Source organism: Fulmarus glacialis, unplaced genomic scaffold, assembly GCF_000690835.1.
Source record: "Fulmarus glacialis isolate BGI_N327 unplaced genomic scaffold, ASM69083v1 scaffold34571, whole genome shotgun sequence".
In the NCBI taxonomy this organism is placed as follows: domain Eukaryota; kingdom Metazoa; phylum Chordata; class Aves; order Procellariiformes; family Procellariidae; genus Fulmarus; species Fulmarus glacialis.
In genome coordinates, this window is record NW_009192749.1 from 32,760 (window position 1) to 56,945 (window position 24,186).

At 46.1% G+C, this 24,186-nt stretch overlaps 1 protein-coding gene across 1 annotated transcript in view; it reads right to left on the reverse strand.

Annotated features, from left to right (window-relative positions):
- LOC104083658 (T-lymphoma invasion and metastasis-inducing protein 1-like) overlaps positions 1–11,672 on the reverse strand; it is a gene marked incomplete at its 3' end in the record, with an annotated part of 41,006 nt that extends 29,334 nt beyond the window's left edge. Inside the window, exon 1 of the mRNA XM_009587205.1 lies at positions 10,704–11,672. Within this exon, the coding sequence (XP_009585500.1) occupies positions 10,704–11,672 (969 nt within the window). The remainder of the gene's footprint in view (positions 1–10,703) is intronic.
- Between the last annotated feature and the right edge of the window lie 12,514 nt (positions 11,673–24,186).

Genomic DNA, 24,186 nt, shown 5'->3' on the forward strand with positions numbered 1-24,186 from the left:
GGAAAGGTGGAATGCCCTACGCCAGAGAGATGCGCCACAGAATTAGAAATCAGAGACGGACTGAATGGTGCCGTTGTTACCAACAAGAACGCAGCGAGGCCCAGCACGCAGGTCACGTGCCAGGACAGCTACAACAGCCCTAATAGCATTCGAGCGTAATGAAGTGGAATTATCACAGCCCCATCAAATGCAGAGAGCAATTTAACTGAGGAAGCAATTGGGTAAAATATTAGTGAAAGTATTAGCAACCCACTTAAATATATGGTTTTTCCTCACATGAACACTGAGTTTCATGCAAAGCAAGCCAATGGGGAATAAAACTGTAATACAAGCTACATCAAGCTAATGTACTTGGTGCTGTAGCTTTCGCATACTCACGTGATACTCATACCTCTGTATGTCCGCTGTAGCCACGTTTGTTAAAAAATTCTTGCTAGATTTAGAAGATACACAGAAAAAACCCTTTTGCTTTAGAAAAAAATGTCTACCTTCAGCTAGCAAGGATCAGGCAAAAAGTTTTGGGGCAGGTTCCAAGTGTCCTTGTCCCCTTGTTGAACACATTTGGTACTGGCCTCCGCTAGCAAGAGACCACTGGATGGGATAAGCCTTGCCCAACTCTCCAGCTCATGACTGGACACCTTCAGAGTGCTTGCAATAATGATGCACTTACCAACCTTCCCACCAACACCACTGTTACAGACACTATTAAAATGGCTTGGTGAATCACTTTCTCCTGCTTGACTGACAGCAGTGATTCATGGGTACTTTAGGCACATGGGACTGATTTAGTAGGAAAACTCTTACTTCCCTAATGTAAACAGTTCCTTATGCGGATAATCCTTCTTTCTAAATTAACCATTAGATTCAAATTACTCATTAGTAAAAGGCAACTGAGTGGGTTTTTTCCTTGGAAGGGGCTCCCTCCAAGAGAACACAAATCCTCTGTTCCCCGTCCTGTTTAGCAATAGAGCAATATGGTGTTCACATTCAGCAACATCCTGAAATTGCACATAACCTGTCTGGTTGCTAGTTAGGCAAGCACCACGGAATACATTTAAAGTAAATGGGTAAGCAGCCTCATGGTTTGCATGCTTTTATGTGCCTGGTGTCTCTTTGAAGCTCCTGTGTAGAAAAAGATTGGCCTGATAAGTGGTTTTCCTTTCTTTTCAGTACTGACTCTACCATCATTTGATGGTCAAGGTGGTCTGTTAAGGTACAACTTGCTCCAAATCAAAATGAAATCCTTTCTCCAGAGTAACTTTAACACCTGACAATGAATGCATTAGAAGACTTACCTGTCTTGAAAAGAGCCAAAACATTCCAAGAAGCAAAGATAAAGCATAAATTGCAATTGAAACCTGAGTGGGAGAAACGGTTTTAAACCTGCAATGGAGAAACACAAAAGCTACTCTGTAGTTCGTTCTGTCTGGGAGGAATACAGTTTTGAAGACTGTTACAAACATACTGAATCATGTCCACATAACTCACTATAAAGTCAGAGGGATTATAATAATGACATGAAGATCTGCCACTGCAGCAACGAACAAAGCCCCTCAACCAGATGCTGGGAGTTGATACGAAAGGTTTTGAAGATATCTACAGGCCTGCATACAACAGGACAGTACTATATGAGAACTAGCCAGGATGCCCTGGATTTACAGCAGGCTTTGCAGAACTAAACTGACAGCCACAAACCAACATGGACCAACTGCAGTTTTCTGTTGGATTGCTTGGGTCTTGTTTACACCTCCTAGGAGGGCTCCCAAGTTCAGTGAGGTACAGTTACAAGCCAATTGCAATTTGTATGTGAATACCAGACTGAGATGCTGGGTTTGTTACCTCTGGGAATTCAAAGAGATCGGATACTGATACGTACAAGCAGCTTTGGTTCCTACTTCTGTGCACTCACTGCACTGGTGCAACAGTTCTTCAGATGTCTGAAAGAGTCGAAATTAAAAAAAAACCAAACCCTTATATGTGTTATTAAAACTGCTCAGAGTGGTTTAACAAGCAAGTAGGTTTTGGCCATGGTTCTCTGAGATCAAATTTACTCTCAACAAAAAAGGTACTAGTCCAGACCTCTAGATATTTCTCCTAGCAGTAAGCTTCACTCTTATTATGAAAGGATGAATCACAGTCACAGGTTTCTGGGCAATAATCCCTGGGAAAGTCTGAAGGCATGGATTTCAATGGATTTTGGTTCCAGAATTCCTTTGTGAACTTGTCTTTGTGAATGCTGTACAGTGTAATTTGGCACCTTGGAAAGACAGACAAGGCACTGGGTGCCAGGCACCCAGAAGATGCTCGAATATGGGAAGGAGGTGTGCATCCGCTTTGCTCCTGTGAGACAGGCAGGTAGCAAACACCAATGTATTAAGCACCCATCAACCCCGTTTCCTTTGCAGGCAACTCTGACTGACATATATGGCTGTTACCTCAGTATTACACACAGCTTCTTCGCTCCATGTTAAGCCATCACGTTAGCTTGGTGCCTCTAACACAGGGGTTGGGAACATTTTTTGTTCCCTGACTCACCAGACATTTTCCAGCTAGTATTTGGGCCCTTCCAGAAAGATCATCTCTGTAGACCATCATGCTTCCCCAAGGATCCTTGTTTTCTTAGCTGACTTAGATGCCTTAAAGGCAAATTATGGACCCACAGGGACTCCTGCAGCAGTCAGGAAAGTACAGCCCTGGAGGACCTGTCAACTGTGAGATAGAAAATGTTGAAAACAAAACTGTCCCCCATAAAGCTGCAGCGAAATACATGGGGCAGCTTTACCCTTCTCTCCAAGGTACTGTGCGGAGCTCTTCACTGACTCGGGACAGTTGTGGCATCAGTTTGCACCCTGTTCATATTCAGAAAGCTAGTTTTGCCTCCCTAAAAGCTAAAGTATGAGGTAAAGGGAAGGGGGAGGATGTTTTGATTTTGCTTTTTAATAATATAAGAGAAATCCAAGCCTGTGAGAGAACGCATACAGGACGACAGGGCCCTTAGCAGGAAACAGCATGAAGCACCACCATGGGACCTGAGCACACCCGCTCGTCCCTGGCTTTAGCACTAACTTTTGAGGGCTGCTAAAGGACATAATACCATGAACAAGAATCAACCCATAATCCAGTAAAGCCTTTTGCGCTGTGGGCCCTGCACACAGCTTCCGACACCTGCACAGAGCTGGGGTGGACGCCTGCTTTCCATCCCCAGAAGTGAAAGGAAGTCTCAGTTCTTGAGTGTTGCAGTGTTTAATTCCTCTGTTCCCAAATGATATGCTGAGGACCCCCCAAAACTTACCTTGCTTTCATCCCAATGGACCACCCAGATGAAGAAAGTTTCTAGAGGGATTGAGCTAACCATAAACTAACGCAAGCAGCCTAACTGTGCTCGAGTTAAACAAATGGCAACATGCCTAACCAAAATCCTGGAAGTAAAATACAGGGTTAGGTTACTTTTTGTTCGCTTGGTGCCCAGAAGAGGCAATTCTTCTTGAGAAATGTAACAGAGGGGGTAGAAGTGGGAAAGTGGGAAAGCTGTTAGAACAGCAGCTTGAAATCAAAACATACCATCTGGGAGGTTTTCACCTGAACAATCACCTAACTTAAGGGAGCAGGGAAATGTCTGCCATCTGGGATGATGACTAGTCACAGGATCACACGCTGAAGCTCTCTGAAAAGAAACGTTTCAATAGAGCACTGCACTGGAAAGGATCACTACTGCAAATTGCATCCATCTAAGTAAACACAGCCCAGCAAACAAGCAGCTGGGGCAACCTGTCTGTGATTTTTAAGTGGAAAGTACTTGAAACTAAAAACATGCAGTGTATAGAGCTTTACAGAGAACACAATTATTGCCAATGGTACAAGCACTTCAGATGTATAAATGACAAAGTCCTACTGTTTAAAAAAACATGCCTGAATGGAGCTAGATCAGATATCAGGACTGTTGATTTGCTTTCCATTGGCTTCAGACCAAGAGCGAGGGAACAAAAACAAATTAAGGTCTTCGAAAGAGTATCAAAATATTTGCCAGCGAAGACCAAAACACTCATTTTCACATGCTCCTTTCCTTGACAATATTGGGGCAGAGTTGTGTGCTCCAAAGGGAGTGACTGCTATTTGCTTTGAAATATCCTGAATAGGCAATACCTGATCTAATCTCAGCCATCTGGGAAGGGCAGCCTGGTGACAGAGCAGAGAAGACCTCTGAGTTTGGGTCTGAAGCCCTCTACTCAAGCTTTCCTCCAGGCTCATGCTGAATCCACTTCCAGTTAGCCAGGCTATAAACAGCTCATTCGGTCTAGCCATTAAACAGGTCTGGTCATTCAGACCCACTGAGAACTGCCACACTGGCTGCTCACCAGCAGCCAGCAGGACCCAAGATGTGGATTCACAAGCAGTTTACACTGGTGCCAGCTTGGGCTGCCACCAAAATGAGTGGTTACCCCCTCCCCCCCCAGCCCATTTCCACCCCTTCCTTTAACTTGGTCCCCTGTAGCTGAAAACAGAGATGTTTGGTTTTAATAGGGTTGTTTGCCTGGAGGCTCAGCAAAGTGATTGGTGCTCTCCATTGGGATTCAGCCCTTTGAGTCATCCGAGCCAGACCATCCGACTCGAGGATCTCCAGCTTCTGGAGATTCAGAATGCGGCTCAGGCTATATCCGAGACCTTGGGAACAACCTCCGTCTGAAAGGCACTACGGGACTGCATGAACAGGCGCTCGAATCAGTGAGGTGCACACTACAGCAGAAAACCAGTATGATCTTACTTTTAGGTACTTACTAAACTATGTGTCATTAATTATAATTTAATGATATACAATTTTGTCCTTATTTCTTTCCTCGATTCCCTCTGGAGTCAAACGACTAACATTAAAGGTCAGGGTCAATCTGATTAAGAATCAGATTTTAGGTTTGAAATTTTCAGATTTCAATTTAGGTTGAAAATCACTATGTTTTCCAGTCTACAGACCGAGATGTACAGAATTACTTAAATAGGAGCAGAGCTTCAGCTGCTGAAGATACTCTGCCTGGAAAAGCGATGACTAAGGAGGGCTATAAGAGCAGGCTGTAAGGTCACAAGTGTTATTATGTAGAGAGTGAACAGGACACAGTGGAAGCCAGAAGGAGAAAATTATTTCAGAAAAGAGAATTCACGGGGGACAGGTCAACCCAACACTCTTGGATGCATTCCTCGCTCAGGAAGACTCAAAAATCACTAATTTTCTGGGATCAGGAAGAATGCCCTCAAGGAAAGTTCACCCCGTACTCTCCCCGTTTCTTTCTTTTCCTGAGCACCTGATATTTCGGGAACAAGGTTCTGGGCCGGATGGTGCTTTCATGTGACTGACCCAATGGGGTCCTTTTACATTTTGAGGTTATATCCTCTATGCCACAGAAGCATTTGTGAAAAAGTTTTACTCAACTTAAAAACAAGTATCAGCACTCTGGAGTTTAGCCATCCTACAGAACATAATGAAATACTATAACCTGTTACAAAATTCCCTGAGATGGTAAAAAAATAGTATCAACTGGAAAGATACTCTGTATTTTTAGACTAGTTTCTGTGTATGTCCTGATCTAATTCCCACAAAAACCTTGGTTTCATCCCCTGCATATTCCATAAAATTTTTTTATATAGGATTTTTTTCTTAAGGCTTGAGATCCCAAATTCCTTCATGCTACCTACAGAGGCCTAAAAATAGTAATAAACTTGAAAATCAGACAAAAGGGGATTTAACACGCCAAGGACATAGTCTGGGGCTGGCGCTGAAGGAGGCGCAGTTTCCAAGTCAGTCGGGCAGGAAGTTTGTTCACTCTCTCTCTGCTCAGCTTCACAACAAACACTGGACTGAAGACGCTGTAAAAAAACTTTCCTTTCCCTGCAGAGTTGAGGACATCTTCTTGCTGCTCCTTCTCAAAAGTTACATAAAAAACCTGGACTGCACCATTGTAACGCTCATGTTGGAATTGAGCTTTCCAGGAGAAATCACAGGCTGGGCTATAAAGCTCAGAGAAGAACGAGTCACCCTTCTCGTACATGAGTGGTTGACCATGTGGAAACGCTTTGGCCATTGCGTCTCCTTGGATTTTAATGCACACAGGAGTCACACCATGCTCTGAATACTGCTTGTAAAACACCGTCGCTCCCCCAGAAAAGACAGTCCACCCACATAGCTTCACACCTCCTGGGGACTGCTCCTCATGCCTTCTCTACAAAGCAAATACCAGCACTGGAAGCTCATGGAGGTCTCCAGCTTTGGTGGCCACTGCCATCACCATCTTGACCATCATGAAAACCAGAGCGGGAGGAGCGGGACCTGCAGGGCCGGAGCCAGCATCAGGTAGGGCTGGCTCAGGCCGATCCGGCGCAGACACCTATGAACAGACATGCTGCTGGCACCATGGCCTGGCAAGCAGATTTTGCTGCATGACCAGAATATCTGCTGTACGTGCAGGATGTCTTCACCTAACTACCCTTGTAGCGGAGTTTGAAATGTCAAAAGAGGTTCATGCCCTATCCCCCCATTTGATGGTCTAGAGAAAAGAGCAGTCAGAAATTATCCACAGCGGGGGAACGTGGAATAAAGAAGTGGCAAGACAGGCTTGGAAGTGGCACAAAACCGTATCTCAAGGTTTCCATTCCCTAATTCCCCTCCTGAAACTTCGGTAAGGGCTCATCACAGCAGGGGAGCATGTGGTTACATTTGTCTCTGAACATCTACCAGGAGGAGGAGGAAGATGAGGGAGTCTCCTGCAGGCAGATGTTTAGCTGGAAGCAGGATACAACAGGGCCATTTCACAAAATCTGGATCCCAACAACCCCAAGGCTGTAGGATCCTGACGATCTCACAACCCACAGTCAGAACAAGCTGTATCCAACCGGAGCTTGTCTCCCTTCAAACAAAAATGGGTGAAAATGTCAGCCAATTAAGCTTTTTCCACCTACAACAAGTCAGCTCCAAAAGCCGAACAGGATCCCAGCAGAGCTCTCTGGGAAGTCTCACTTCAGCAGATCTGAACCTTTAATGTTAAAATGTTACGAAAAACAGAACTGCTGCGTGGGTGCCCCAAAGCCACCCTGTGAGTATTAATCGCTTGTGCATATTGAATATAATTGTCTCTCCAGTATTAAAAAGCTCTCCTTCTCAATTAGTGGAAAGTGACTCCCACAGTTCAATTTAAGGTTTAAATTTGGAAGGGAGAGATTTTCTTTTCTTTTTTTTTCTTTAATGTAAACCACGTACTTGTAAAGAACCCATGGATAAGGCAGTATAACAAAACACGTACAGCTGTGATTCCGTCATCTCCTTTCTGTGATACATTCAAGGATGCGTTTTCCTAGTAGCAGTGGTCAGCACACCACAAAAATTACAGCTGCTGACAAGTTCTAATAAATGTAGCCTATACAGAAAATACGATGATGTATGTATAGTTGAACATGCATGTAACAGTGGCTGGATTCAGGAACCAAACACAAGGGCACAAACCCATTGCCATGGTCTCAGACTTACCCTGCGCTTGGCCTCTCCTGCTTTCAGGGACCCCTTTGGGAACTAGACTAGTCAAAAGCTACCTACAAGTGGCCATCAGGATCTTTCAGTATTTCTAGCATGAGGGCAGGTGAGACTGAAAAATCATGCAAATATCCCAGCTACAACTTCCCAAAAACTGAAAAAACCGCACTGGCAAATACAAACCCAAATTCTTGCGAGGATGCGCAACAGCGATCTGGGCAGAAACCTCACTCCTGGCTATAAGGTTCAATTAGGTGACTTGGAACAAGGAGCTACCTCTGCACTGTTAAATAACACAGGGACAGTGACAGGTCACTGGCCTGGAGGTCAAGAGGGAAAACTGTGTCCAACACTGTATTACACTTGGCCCTGGGTCACCTTTGTGTGGTGCCCCTGTGGCCCTAAGACATAACTATTATTTTGCGGGATTGGGATGGGGGGAGGCAGTTCAAAAGGCTAGAAAAAAACATGAAAGTTTTCCCTCAGTCCACTAAATTGTTTTTATAGCATGAAACGTTTTACAGCATGAGGACACATACGGCAGGCTCTGGGACAATGCTCAAGGTGGCCATCAAGAGTGTGAAGTCCATTGAGAAATTGTTGAAAGACTGGGAAGGGCAGAGGGAAACAAAATTCCCTAAACTGTGACCAAGTACCGGCTGGCACAGGCCAACACAGTGCCAAGGAGCAAAGCAGCAAGGCCATCCATCAGCTCTACATCTCAGTTTCCACTGTCTCAGGCAGGGTAACCACCACGCTCTATTTCACACCAGGGGTGTCGAGTAAAGATCAGCAAAGTGCTGAGGTATTGTTGGTCTGGGCACCTGGTACGGAGACAGATTGGTAGTTTCCCTCCTCTCACCCCATCCAAAGCCACCTAATCAGGTTCACTAAGGAACTAGTCCTTTTACTTTGCGTGCAAATTTGGCCTTCCTTTTCACTCTATCTATCAAACACATAATGATAGTCATTTCCCTAAGCTTGCTAAAGGTAGGCTTGGGCTAACATGACTTCATTGCTGACAAGTATCTTTATTTACTGTATGCTGCTAGGATTAAAGACTTGGAAGGAATTTTGACCTTTCCAAAGCTTTAATTTTGTTGAATTTATATACGTGGTAATAATCACTGCTGAGACTCCTTATAGCCACCGTCTCCAAGCTCAGGAGATACATCTAGTGAAACCAGCCTCACAAAGTGATTTCCCTGGGTATAGCTGAGGCCTCGCAAAATGCTTCGCAAATTCGTGACTTTCACTAAGTGCCTCAGAGGAATCTTCTTAATGCCAAGATAGGCACCAAGAAGAAAAACAAATGCTTTGCTGTTCCCCAGCGATACTGCTCTCTTTTTCTTAAATACACTTGAAAGAGGGCTGGAGGCAGCAGTTGCACCTAACAATCTTCATGAAAGCTGTTACATGCAAGGCTGCCAAATAACATCCTTTTTTTTGGTTGTTGTTATTGTTCTCTTGCTTTTTATCCTGCACTGCCTTGATGGAGCACCAAAGGGTTTCTGCGCTTGCACCATAAAAATACCCCCAAAAATAAAGAGCTGATTTTGAAGTACAAAGCTGCTGTTGTGGGACGCTGCAGCATCTGTTTTAGCATGTCATTTTTATATTTAGAAGCAGCGTATCTCCACAGATCAAGCACAGCCGGTAAGTCACTCAGCAACCCCTTCCCATCAGCTCTCACAAGTCAGTGCCAGCTGTCGGCGGGGGACACGCTCCTCTCACCCTCCAACAACCCTCCACACTTCTGCAGCCCCACACCTCCTCTGTGGCACGCTGCAACCTGCCTGACTCACGCTGCCCAGCCTGGTATCTCTAACACTGGTGTCCTGCCAACAGCTCAGCCCGGCAGCAGGACGCAAGCCTGCCAGCCTCCAACCTTGATGCAACGTGCCGCTTTTTTCTTTTTCTGGGTCACGCAGCGCGATGTGTGTATGCTGGCATATGTAGGAGAAACCATGCAATAAAATCAGGGGAGCCGCTGAAGCATGCAATCTGGTGCACAGCTCTGACCTGCGCCGTCAGACTGTTCTGTCTGTGTCCCCCAGCCATGTTTCTGAGCCAGTGCCCACAGCTAGAAAATAGTGTATGTAAAAAACGCCACAGCCAGCTTCTTCCATTAGGCATCTGGACCACTGCTCTGAGAAAGTCCAGCAAGCCAGCCAAATGAACTTAAACTGAGCGCAATATGCCTGCAACGTGTATGCCACACGCAGCTTGTACAGGTGGGCAGGATTTGTAGCTCCTTTTCCCCCCGCAAGAGTAGTCTGCCACTTACTGTAAGCAGAATTGCTGTTTGCAGTGCAAGGCGGTGCTGTGTAACTCAATCAGGCAGAACAGGTCCAAGAAAAGCAGGGCAAAACATAATAAAGACCAACAGCAGCCGTCAAAACAAAGGTCACAGGGCTGGTGTTTGGAGCGCAGGAGGGACACCAAACAGAAAAGCTCGTCTTGACTCTGTGCTGCCTGTTAAAAGGATGGAGGATGAAGGGTATGACGTCCTCCCTGGCTAGCAGAAGCAGCATCTTCTCCATACATCTACATCCCCCACCATTTTTCAGTTTAGAGCGGGTAAGCACCGCAGCTTGCAGGACTGGCAGTCTCCTGCAAGGGGACAGCACTGTTTCTGGATGATGTTTTGCACAAATGTGAACGTCAGCCAATTAGAAGAGTGAAATTTCAGCCCAGCGAGTGTTTACAATGGAGGGGAGTGGAAACACTTGCAGGTTTCTCCTTTGCTTCCAGCCATGAGAGCCGAGGAGTGCTTGCACATGTGCAGGCAGGGGAGCGCGACAGGGCAGGGAGGGCAGAGAGGGGACACACAACCAACGCGCGCGAGCTCCCTGAGTGGAGTGATCGGTTTTGGCAGCTACCCTGGGAAAAAAGGCACCATCAGCACTGCAAAACACGCAGGAAAATCTTTAGCTGGCAAATGCAGATTTATCTTTTCCAGAGGCAGTGAAGAGTGGAAGAGGCCCAAGCAGAGCTGCAGATAAGGAAGGGAGCAGTGATGGGATCAAGGCAGCTCTGGAGATCGGTTAGTTCAGCTCTCCCCTGGATACAGCCTTCTTCTTGGAAAGGGGGTGTTGAAGGAAAAGAGAGCCTGGAAGAGCCTCGAATATCTTTATCTACAGCTTAGCAAATGCCATACGCTTCCATTTTACATAGAAGAAAACTACCTTACCTGAGTAGTTTTCGCCCTTCTGCCTTGCATGCTGTTGCTATGGCTGATTTGTGGGTTGGTGGCCCCTTCGGAAAGGCAGTGAGATTTCCTGCAGGGCAGCGTATTGTAATTACTGTAGGAAGGGGCATCCTCAGCGGTAACTGATGCCATCTTATGGCTCCCAATATCCGGGATGTCAGACACTAAATTCCGGCAGTACCCTCCAAAGGCGTTCCGCGGGCCGCCATTGACGGTAGCACTCGGGGGTTTGGGGGAATACAAGTCACTCATAGAGTTGGCGCGCTGGCAGGCGACCAGCGGCTGGGGGCTGCCACCGGCCTCTGCCCCACGGGTGGCCTCAGCATCCTTCTCCTCGGCCAAGCCCAGGATTTCCTCGTTGCTTGTTAAATGCTCCTGGCTGAGGTCGGAAAGCGAAAACTCCAAGCTGTCCTCACGCCAGATGTCAGCTGATTTGGAGCGCTTCTTCTTGAAGCTGGCCGTCTCCATGAAGTTCATCCCGTTGGCTGTGTATCGATGTGACCTCCCGTCGCCCTCTGCCAGGAATGGCGGGCCCCCCCCCGCGAGCCTGCTTTCCTCCGAGTCAGGCATGCTCTGGACAGAGGCGGCGGTGAGGACAGTGCTGCTGTCCACGCTGGGGGTGACAGAGGAGTCGGTGTGGTAGGAAACGGGCCGCAGGCCCATGTCCACACGGTCCACCCAGATGGGGCTTCCAAAGTCCTCTAGGTTGGCCTCCTGGCCGAAGGGCTCCAGGCCGTTCTCTGCCAGGGACTGGGGGATGCTGGGGGTACTGCTGGAGCGGGTGCTCACTTCTGAGTTACGGTGGATAATTTTTCCGGAAGAAGCGTGCCGAGTCCGGCGAGAGGCTTTATTGGAGAGGCGAAGCGAGCGGGAAGTGTGCTTGCGGCCCAGGCTGGCGTGCTTGTCTCCGTAGAAGGCGTGTTCCACGCTCTGGCTCTCCGCGTTTCCCATGGCGTCACAGTCTGCAAGGGGAAAGAGCAGGGACCGTTAAAGGTGGCAACCAAACACGCAGACAAGAAGACACATGGATGCCCCAGTACACCCAAAAGAGCTTTCTTTTTTTAATGAACTGTCCCGAAACCTACACCACAGCTTCCCCTGGGTCTTGCAGGACGTGTTTTAACAGCGGCAACTAATCCCACAGAACTAATTAAGGGAGCCAGCAAACTTATAAACACAACTCAGTTAAATCAGAATGTAGGAAAAAGCCAGACCTTAGCTATGGTGTACATGAAGAGTGTAGAAGAGGGAACAGTTGAACCTTGAAGCTTGGTCCAAACTGGAGCCAATTTACCACCAAAGTGCACCGGCAATCGCAGGTCTGCACACATTCACTTGACTCTTAGTATTAGCTAATCCTTCGCAATTCCAGCCAACACAAACTCAAAAAATCAACAGCTATTGTTTATCTGCATGTAACAAGATGCCAAAAAGTAGATGGATATATGCCTTTATCTGAGATTTCACTTTTTTTTTGCTGTGAACTGCGAATTGAAGCACCAAATAGCAAAGTACAAGTTCAACTGTTCGGCAGCAAGCTAATGATAGGTTTGATTTCTGGAACAAAAAAACAGTGCAACATTAAGCAGGTACAGAGAGCCCCACAAAAGAAAGCCATATTATGAAAAATAAATTAGCATGAGTGACTCAGACTATACAAAAATAACCTTTTCTTCCTACTCACTCTGAAGCAGATAGCTAGATCTAAGCGCTTTGATCTAGCAAAGAGAAAACTGAGCTGGAACGCAGGGACTGGGTTTCTGTCCCTATCTCCATACCTAGCCTCCTGCATTATTCAGTTGCGCACGTCCCGCTGTGAAACAAGTTTCCCATCCAAAAGATGGGCGTGATGATCTGGATTCAACCTTGGAAAACACTTTGAGCTCTGTGATCTCACTCAACAAATGTCAGAAATATTTAATCAGTAGTATTGGCTCCTTCCGGCCAAAGATCAAGAAGAAGAACAAGAAAAGTAAATGTTAAAGTACATGGCCATTCAAAATTCAATAGGAGATCCCGAATTACACACAAGACAATTATATCTAGATAAATAGTCCATAAATCTTGAACAGAACATCCAAGACAAGACTTCATCATTTTGAGGTATTTCTATTAGTCTCGGCTGAAAAAAAAAGCTGCACTGACAATAAAACGATCTGGAGTTTTTCATTTCTTGGGGCAATTTCCTCTCCTTTAACAGGATGCGCCGATGGGTATTGAGCCAGATGCTGGCAGAACGAATGTGATTGTGTATTTTCCCTCGCTATCTATATATACACTATCGCTGCTGCACAGAACTGAATTAGCCCTACATAAATTACATAGAAAGTGAGGAATCAATTGTGCTAAATGCAGGCACAGCAGTTCTGCCGTAGACTGCCCTGGGCGCATATGGTGGAACTAAACTTCTGCAGTGATACTTCTGACCACAGTCACAGGACTGCGCTTCTCTACTCTTCTACCCAGCTAAGTAGGTCGTGTCTGAGGCTAAAAATCTGTTCAGTGCTGGAGCAACAGGCACTTCCATAAATATCTGGACATTTCTGTATCTAAAATAAATATAATCGCATGTCAGGTAAACTATACCAGGAAATACCCTATGTCTACTGAAATTAACGGCTGAACTCCCATTGACTGTCATGAGACTTGGTTATCATGCGTCATTTAGAAAAATAAATGAGCTGAACAGAGGGCAGGTTTTAATCTAAAAAAAATGACAGCATTATAAATCCCTAGACAGGGTTTATTATTCCTTAAAAGCTACAGCCCTTTGATATGGACCAGACTGAAAAGCAAATGTCAGCTAGCTTTTGCTTCTAAAACATTTTATAGCACAAAAATTGCATTTTGTCTTCCACACTGTTGTCTAAAACCAGACCTCAACACTCCCCATCTTGCAAAAGAAACCCTCTTGGGGTAATGCTTTAGCTGCTTTGATTCCAAGATTCTTGCTAACCACACTTTCATTCAACAGGATTTCCACTGGCTGCAAAGCCCATCAGAGCATGCAACCATTTATCCCCAGTCTCCAGCCGTGCAGCCATCACTTCAGTACCTATCTAAGGAGAAAGAGCAGTTTTAGAAGTCCTCTTGAAACCCTGAATGATTGAAGAGTGGCTCTTTACCTTCAGAAACAGAGCTGCTGAAGGGCAGGAGCATCCCCCGCACACCACACAGCGAGGAACGCTTGCTGGTGAAAACGCCGGGCAAGGTGGCTACGGAAAGCAGCCCTGTGCCACCATCTCGATGTAGTCTGCATGCACACTGGGCAAAATTTCACCCAGCCAAAAAGTAACAGAACCACAAATGACTTGGTGAGGAAAGGAGCAGCAGCTCAGGCTGTGTCCCGCGAGGAAATAACGCTGCTAGAAACACTCTCATGGAAGGAGGAAAGTCTTTTCTCTGCAGACTGCGGCAGGAATGTTTACTGAGTGATTTCACACAATGAGAAGTATCTGCTAGATACTGGCAAGAAGTGTCAGACTTCAGAGTAAAGAGCTGTCCCTTTTTAATTCCGTGGACTGGCACTGTGGGTGAGGATGCGTTTGCAAATCCCGCAGACGGCTATCTATCCTGGTGATTAGCCCATACCTCGCTCCTGCACCCAGGAAGGATGACTGAAGAGGCCTTACCCTAGAGCCACTGATCTCCCCAGCATTATGTTGCGGGTTTGCACGTTCTGCGTGGTGGGTGCAAGAGCACTGAGCCACAGGCAGGCATGCTGCAGCTGATCCAGCTGCAGCGATGCAAGACGGTGCCATCCCCGCAGTTTGTCACCATCCCGTGCCAGATGCCAGCAGATGAAGGGCATAGTAGGCTGAGCCCACCTCGAGTGGGGACAGCCAAGCCCACCGGGTCAAGCTGAGGGTGCCCACTTGTGGGGTGCCTGAGACAAATGGCTCCCCCTGGAAGGGACCCCCTTTCCTACCTTCTCACCCCCATTTTTGCCTCCCCTCTGCATTTCTGACTGAGCATTTTCATCAGCTACCCGCAACCAATTCAGGTGCTCATGCAGCTGAGTCCACTAAAACAGCTGAAAATAAACCTGGGGCCGGGGGGGAAGGGGAAAAAAAAAAAACTTTATTTATTAGTTTATTTTTGCTGGGATAGTGAATTCAACAGGCACGTGCCAGAGGCAGCACACGGGTGCCCGTCTGGGGACACAGCGGGGTGAGGATGGGGCAGCATGGCTGGGGGGCGACGCCAGAGCCAGGGAAGAGGGGACAGCGAGTGGCACCTCCCCCATTTTTTGGCAGCAATGAGCTGTTAGGTCAGCTCAGGCAGATGTGGAAAGGCAGCCCTGAAACACATGAATTCACACTGAAGCAGATGCTGGCATCCTCAGCCAGCAGGAGCGGGCGCTGGGCAGGGGAGGGGAGCCCCAATCTCCCCCTCCCAGGGGCAGCGGCAGGCACCCTGGGGCAGAAACATCTTAAACTGCTCCAGCTACGACTGCCAGATGCTGCCTGTCTACAGCTTAACTGAATTTAGCACACTCAATGAAAAAAATCTGTATCAAATTAAGAAAATGAGTAATGTTAATGGGAGCTGCACGCAAACGCTGGTAGGACAAAGGCTCCCCTTGTTAGCTCACCCGTTGAATCCAAAGGTGACCATTAAAGACCTATCAAGGTACCACCAGGATACAACATAAATCAAGTGTGACACGTCTTGATGCTTTAAACAGGTCTGTCGCGCTTGGCCAAGGATTGTGACGTGTCAAAAATCTGTTCTGAATTATTCTCTGAAGCTAGCAGAGATTAGCGCACACAGACCATGCATTGCAAGCAGAACTAGTTGGAAATTTTTCATCAGAAAATGTTGATTCATCAAAACCCAAATTCTTCGTGGGAATAGACCGCTTTTGATGAAAGGCTCCTCCGCTCCAAGAGGGAGAGATTTGAAAACCAAAGCGGGGAGACAGGCACGTCTCCTGGACGAGGCACCAGCTTGGTGACTCAGTTGCTTGCCGAAGAGGCAGAAGATCGAGATTGGTATCTGCAGCCCAAGTCAGGCAAACGAGAGGTGGCAACTTGTTCCTCCACATCCTCAAGAGGTGGCCTGACCATCGAGCTATCGGCCGCTCTGGGAAAGGGCTCTCTCTCCCAGAAGATCTGTTCCTTACTCCTTCACAGCAGGGAAGATGTCAAAATTGTGGAAGTCTTCAAGGGGCCAGGAAAGTCACCTTTTAGCCAGCTTGCACATCAAGAGACAGTATAGGGGTTTGAGTTGTTGGGGTTTTTTAAAACCAAAACTTATGATTGATTAGGATGTCATTAGGAGAACACAAATTCTGCAGGAAAGCTTTGGAAAAAACAGTGTTCCCTACATCAACTACCCCAGACAGACAGACTGAACTCTAGCTGAACTGCTGAGTTTTTGCTGGATGAGTCTTATATGAAATGGTTACACATAAAGATGATCACATTCTAGATGACCACTGATGATGGCGCCATCAAAGAATATAATTTACTTCGAAAACAGACATTTTCCTTTATCTTCCCTTTCCCCCAATATTAAATATTTCTTAAAATGATTACAAAACCAAAATGCTCATTTCAACTAAACCTAAGTTACTAACTCTCAAACCTGCAAAAAGTTACGCCTTTAGATGCCAGCAGAAAATCTGAAATATATTAACTTTCCAACCAAATTTGAAGCACCTTGCAAGACAACAGATTGCAAATTTAAAATTAGATTCTAGTGGGAGGCCCTGGTGACAAATCTGTATTTTTCTCCTGGAGCGGAGCTCGAAGGCTGTGAGAACCAGAACAATGATTAAATCCACAGCGAGCAATGAGCCTACAGAAATAAACTTTTGCTAAAATCTGCCAGCCAACAACAAAGATTTTTACTGAACTCACAAGAACCACATAGAAAAATGTACAAGACTAATAACCAAGTGTGAACATACACATTTTATTGTAATTAAAATGTGCTTTTTCAAAAGGGCAAGGGAGAGGCTGAAATTCCACAGTAAGCCTTTGAGTTTCTCGGAAACTCCAGCAGCATATTTAATTGTTTTCAAATCAGAACCTTTTAACCAGCCATTTCTTTTTTGTAAGCCGCTCTCGCATATGTTAAAGCACGGGATGGACTCCAAAAAGGCCCTGCAGGCAATTCAAATAAGAGGAGGAGAGAGGGAGGAAGGGATGTCGTCAGTAGCTGCTTGATAGCCATTCAAATGCCTTTGTATTGCTAAACGGCTGTAACCATAAACCGCATGCAGCTTATCCAATTTTTCCCCTCCCGCAAACCATTATACAACACAGCAAACTCCTAAAAAAAAAAATATGGACACACATGTACCTTCCGAGGCAGTACTGGTATCCAGCGCAACCTTCCCCAAGAGAGCTGTGGCATTTAGAGGTATAGAATTGCAAATGATACCAAAATGAACAGTTACTGGGACTGCAGAAGCTGTCAGCACCTGTCACTCTGCGACTCCATTACTCTCACGTCAGAGTCTATGACTATATGCCAAAAACCTGGGGAGAAAGAGGGGAGAAAAAAAAAAAAAATCAGACAAAGGGTTAGCAGGAACGGCTATACAGGAGGACTTCTTCTGCCAGGTCCTGTTATCATCACTTACCTAAGAAACACTGTGCAATACAGCATGCAAATGCTGTGCTTAAATTCAAATGATGAAATCTGATGATGGCAGAATAAATGAAAAACCCAGTCGAGCACTGTCAGCCCAAACCACAGAACGCAGAGAGTTCCTCTTCCCACCACTTTGTACAATAAAAATCCCCATAGACATTAACATGCCCCTGCTGAGGACAGTCTGTCGCAGGCAAGGCTAGAAAAACTCAGGTCCAAAATCACACCTGCGTCTGAAGATGACCGCCAAGAAAGGCACCTTCCAGTAAGCCAGGATTTAACTTCTGGCAGCAAGGGGGAACCCAACTGCACAGGGAACAGGCCCGAAACTGGAAGACCTCAGAGGAGATCTCTGTGCACAGACTGTCTAATTCACAAAAAGGGCGGTTATCTGAGCAGGGATTTCATTAACGTTTTTCAAGGGCGAATCAGACATGTAGGGCAGAGCATTTACATGCATTTTTGTGCACAGTGAAAGGATCGTTGGGTTAACTGCATTCACTAAGGCAGGGATACAAGAGACCAGTCTGCGCCGATTTAGACCTAAGACAAGTCATAAGAATAATCCTCAAGTTACACACATGCGTGCACTCATGTGGGTACCAAATCCCAGCCCTTTCTTGGCCTGATACCACTAGCAAGCTCCCTTGCAAGTATGCCAGCTCAAGGTCCAGTCCTGTGAGATACCAAGAACCACAAACTCACCGGAGGGCTGGGTGCTCTGCCCGAGGCAGCTCTCAAGTCACCCAACTCCCCCTTCTCCCAGCCAAACACCGGCAGTGAAACATCAACTCAACACTGCACACAGAGTTTTGAGAGTTGTAAACTTTTCCAAATCTCTCGAGGAACAAAAACCTTGGAAGAGATTACTGATGCCCTTCATGTTATTAGAGCTGCTTGGTGGGGAAATTGTGATCCTCAGTCTTGGCTGGATTCTCAAAAGAGATGAGAGTCACCAGCTCCTCTCTAAATTAAAAACATTCTCATTTTCTTTCTCCTCCTTCATGTTCCCCTCTCCGCTCCCCACCTCCTCCTCTTCCCCGAAGCTGTTGGTTGAGATCTGAAAAGCAGTTCATGAATTGCTCAGGAGCTGGCAGAAATTAATAAAATGAAGCTCATTTATATTGAAATGGACTCATTACCATGCCAGCTGCCAATAATTTGCAAGACGGGAATCTTGCTGACAAACATGGTCCTACAGGCAAGAGGCTTTCCACCTGCATCCACCGCACGACGAGCAACCCTGCAATGTGCATTCCTCACCTCCAAAGAAAAAGGAATTGCGATCATCTTATTTCAGATCTACCTGCTGCTGCCCCAGAAAACTTGTCCAAAAGAAGAAAAAAACAGATGCAACAGCATTTTATCAAATTTTCCATCCTGAAGCTGCTTTTGAGGAGTTTGTAACTCAGAAAAATCTGCTCCAGGCTGAAGAGAACTCTGGTCACTTCTGTGAAAAACCAACTAAAACGTCACCCCACTCCCCACGCCACCTGTGCTCCTCCGACAAAAGTCATTCCTCTTCTTGTACTCACTTGTGAAAAAGGTGGGAAGATCCAAAGTGGATGTTTACAACTGGATACTGGATTATCCAAATCCTCACTACACTCCAGTACATCAGAAAGGCTGGCAATATTCTTTGCCATGAACAGATGAGTACCATGCATACACGGCTCCTCCAGAAGAGAAGGATTTATCATCACCCATGGATTCTTTCCTGAAAAGGTTTGTTCCTATTAACTTTTACAACTTGGAGAGTCTTTCCCAAATGAAACCAAGCTGTACTTTTCAAGAAGAACATCAGTTTTTCTCACTTCTCTTTGTCTGCCATTAATGTGCACTGGAACGGTCCTCGTCCACATGCTGCCCCGTTCACCCCGACAGCCCAGGCTCTGCTGCAGCAGAAATTCTGGGGGTCTGCAGTGCTGAAAGGACTTCAGACAAGGACTTCCCTCCAACAGGGTCTTAGCAAAAGGGGATGCCCATGCTCCTCCATCAGACAGGAAAGGCAGAAGCAAACACAAGCACAGCCCCATAGCTTGCTTCCCAGCACAGAGCCCTTCCCCACACAGGACACGTTTGCTCCTGTGGACACTTGCTCTGTCAGTGGAGCCTGACTGAGGGGGAAGCTGACTGCATGTTCAGACCACCAGTAACTCACCAGTAACTGTTCTCAGGGTAGATGGACAGTTGTAAACAATGACACTTGGAACAGCTCATCTTGTTAAAGCCCCATAGCTTGCTTCCCAGCACAGAGCCCTTCCCCACACAGGACACGTTTGCTCCTGTGGACACTTGCTCTGTCAGTGGAGCCTGACTGAGGGGGAAGCTGACTGCATGTTCAGACCACCAGTAACTCACCAGTAACTGTTCTCAGGGTAGATGGACAGTTGTAAACAATGACACTTGGAACAGCTCATCTTGTTAAAAGAGAAATGTCAGATAAAGATTTTCAAACTTCCATGCTCAAGACAAAATATTCAGTCTTAGAGCTGACTCTTGCAAACATGCATACACACACACACACATATATACATCTATGATGTATGTATGCTGCATGTATGCATCCATGTATGCTAATGTCTACATACGTCAACACAACTCCTCTTGTTCTTTGAAGGTTTGGAAGTAGCACAGCTGTATTTATTTCATAGCCACAAAACAGCGCCTTGAAAAATCAGGCCAAGGAGTTCCCACAGGGCTCATCACACAGCAACTAAAATCAATCCAAACTGAGGAAGCTCGCAGCAAACCATCATGAATGGATTAAATGAATGCATAGTTAGGAAGCAGAATATATTAAAGGAGCACCTTGTTATTCATCACATCTGCTACCTGTGATTCTAGGTAAAGCAAAGAGAGGTTTGACTTTCACATGCTAGGAGGAGTTTGCAATGCCAAGAGATTAGGAAAAAAAACAGCACATCTGTTTTCTTTTTGCCTGTAGACACCCGACATGAACATTAATGGATGAAAAATACGGAAGCTGTAGTTTTCTAAAAGCCTCCTTTTCAAAGCAGAACTCTTCCTTTCCAGCAAGGAAGAATTAGCATGGAAGTATATCCCCTTGTCCAGTGAACACGAAAAGTTGGCTAGAAGGATGACAGCTCTCTTTCAATTCTATTTTTATTTTTTGATCTTATGATGCATCATTTTTGTCAGATTCCAAATGCAACTGCAGATGTGAGATCAGTTGATCACTAAGCAAATCTTCATCCAGCTTTGAGAAGCCCTCAGTAATTCTACCATAAACCACCAGGATGTATACACATAGACAGAAAGCAGTAGTCATTTCATACAGAAACTATTTAATATTAATCAGTGGCTCTGGGCTGCATTCCCCACCCACGATCCCAGTTTCACGCCATTGTAACTCTGGTGTTCGATCCTGAAATGGAGAATCAGGCTCTTTATTTGTAACTGGAGGCGACATTTTGTTAGCCTTTATTGCCACTAGTTAATATGAATTGCTGCCGAAATCTATCAAATCACCTACCCTGAGAAGAAGGTAAATGCTCTAGTATGCTCCAGGGTTCTGGTGCCCTGACAACTCTGGCTCTCCCCATCCCATACCCCTGGGCTGCCCTCCACAAAATGAAACGCTGCAACCCACAGGAGATGGATGGATGGATGGATGGATGGATGGATGGATAGAAGCTGCTCAATGCCCAGATCTTTGTCTGAAAAGGCTTTCCATGGCGGGGCTGGGTGCACGCATGGGTTCAGAAATGTAATTCAGAAATGCTCCAAGCTTCCCCGTTCTCAGTGTAGTCACTGAATCTATGTACGACGCTGAGCTCTGAGACCGACTCTAGTGGATTGGAGAAGCCAGTTGACTTTTAAACCAGTGAAAATAAATGACAAACATGCTCCTTTTTGTGTTTTCTTTCTATGACATCTAAAATGCCATAGAAACCTTTCGTTTGTGAGAAAAATTAATTTTAAACAAACCATGGCTTATACTTCCTGTCAAAGAGAACGGCTGCTCCTGAAACTGGATTCTGACAATGATGACCATCCAGACAAGGCTGGGGGGACCATCCACAGGACCGCAAGAATTGGCCAGCAGAGCTGGAATTGCAAAACCTCTTTGCAACTGTCTCACTAACACGCAACCTTCGTGTCTGTCACAGTTAGGAGAACAATGCTGGGTGATCACTCCAGATGAAGAGGAGGGGAAAGAAAAATAAACCCACGTTCTCTTTGTGGAGAACTCATAAAGGAAAGATGTGGGAAGCCTTGTTCCTCCAGCTGTAGCACCACACCTATGGGAATTTCTAAGGGAGGGAAGAAAGGCCAAAAAGGGAGGGAGGGAGGAAGGTCTGTCAGGAGACCTAAAACCTCTGTATAGCCAACAGTCAGCCATCCCCAAATCACAGATAAAGAAAACAAAACCAGAATCATGGCACTGACAAAGCACCATGGGGCCTTGGTAATAAATTAATGGAAGAGAAGAACAGGTAGCCCAAGGGAAAACCCCCTCTTTAGGGTTTCTATATTTATACGAGGGGATGTGAATAATTGACACAGTTGTGGGTTGGTTTGGTTTTTAATCATTTTTACAAGTACCTGAATGTGTTTTAAGTCCTTCTCCTTCCCTTCCCTTTTATTTTTAATGGTGGGAAAATCCCCCTTTCTTCCCTAGGGGAAATCTGCAAGGTTTTACACATTTACAGAAAAGGGCAAAGCAGGGAAAGGATTCTAATTTCAGATCATCAGACATAAGCAAATCTATAGGAAGCCACAAGGGCAACTCCCTGGAGCCTGTGGGGCAGACGAACAGCAGCTTGCGCACTGCGTCCTTGGAAGCGGAGGGGTTTTATAACCCTCTCTGGGGAGCTGCAGCTAGCGCTAAGCCAGGAGGGAGCTGCAGGGAAGAAGGAGCCCACTTGGCCTCCAGGGAGGACGAGAATGACAAAGGTAGCTACAAGGGCTGCGTGTGCATTTATGTGTTACTTAAAAAAAGAAAAAGAATGCCCAAAATGCAGCTGAAATAAAAATAAGGTGCGGTTTGTTTTTTTAGCTTAAGGTTATGCATTATTATTATTACACTTTGCTTGAAAAGGGCTTTCTGCTTGTGCCAAATGAGCAGAGAACTGCTGATACACAATGAGGATGGGACATGCCAAATGCATTAAAAAAAAACTTTATTTAGAAGTAACAAGAAAATGTTCAGACCAGGAGACAGCCCTGAATGGATTCATCAGAGCACTCACTGCGCAGCCGAGGATGGGCAGCTGGAGGAGGGAGGAGGGAGAAGCGGAGCGGGACAGAAGAAGAACCACAGAAGAACCACCCAGTGCCACGGTCTCCGGCAATAAACATTGAAACCCTTGGCTTGAGTGACTGGGGAGCCACTGCGGGCAGGATGTGAAGGATTAAAATGTTGCAGAAAAAAATTAAGGCCGATAATTGGGGGAGGGGGAATTGGAGAGGAAGCGTTTAGTGTATATCCTCATTTAAGCACACAGGTAAGTAATCTGATCTTCAAGCAATGCCAAAGACCTCACACAGATCATTAAGATGGTGCCTGAGATATGAAGACAAGTATCTAATTTTAGATACCCCGACTTAAGTACCAGGGAGGGATTCCAGAGGTCTACAGAAAAACAGGCAGCAAATTAAACTCGGATGAATGCACGATCAGAGTAGCTTTCACATTTTGGTCACACTCTCCCAGAGGAGAATGAGGTACCTCACTGAGGTACAAAACCATTATAAGATATGCTATATAATTAGTAGAAAGGACGTTAAAGTAACAACTTCCGTGATGAGGCCACAAGGGAAGTATAATAAGGAAAAGGATCGAAGCAGAGGATGTCCTTTTAAGTTTATAGCATGCCTTGAGGAAGTTTTGGTACCAGTATCTCTCTCCGTGAGCTCCTGCTTTTAAATCAGTACCTCGCAAGATTCAGTCTTCACTGAAATTGTTTGCCAGGCCACTGCGCCGGGCTAGGATGGAGAGGCCAGCAGCTGCAGCACTGCAGAGCAGGGCTCAATTCCTGCCTGGCAGCCTGCCTCCTGTGCCACCTTGGGCAAGCCAGGGAGACTCCCCACAGCTCCTTTCCTCTCTGCAAAGCATGATTATACAGCTCTCATCCACTGCAGAAAGACCCAAGATGGCCATATCCCCAATTTAAAAGGGCACTGGATGACTCCAAGGAGGAAAGCCAGGTTTACCCGGCAGAAAGCATATGTTAAACATCCCACGCTTCCTAAAAATAAGAGAGCTTATTGCCTGGCATATCAGCGATGCCACAGCCAGCTTGCTCTGGCATCTCCAGGTGAAAATGTTAGTGGGACAGGGCAAGGTGGAGATGCTCGAGACAGGAGTTCACCCAGGCCAAAAAACAGGACTACCAATAGGACTACCAGCCTCAGCCTGCACTGAGCGCTCCCACCGGGGCTGCCGGAGAGGACAGGAGAAACAAAAAGGAGCCCAAGGTGAAGAGGCAGCCGTGCTTCACAAAACCCGAACTGGGAATTATAACTACTGTTTATTCAGAGCCTGGGAGGAGAGGCGAGCGAGCATATGACCAAATGAGTGCTGTTTTCACCTAGTGTGATGATATCAACCGCAACAGAGCAGGTTTCTCAGCCTGGCATTACCATAGCATAAGCCCTCGCCATTTCTCCAGCCTGCAGAAAAACAGAAAACATTCATGCAAAACTCGGCTGGTCTGTACCAGCTTGCCACTGTCAAAGTTAAATTAAGCACTCAGATTTTATCTTGCACATCCTGACAGAACCTGATCACTCAAACACCGTCGCAGAGATGTATCTGCACCGCAGTTAAGTTTATCTGGGTTTACCGGTTTTAGTCACAACTCGTACATCATATCTCCTGACACAGCTCCTGCTG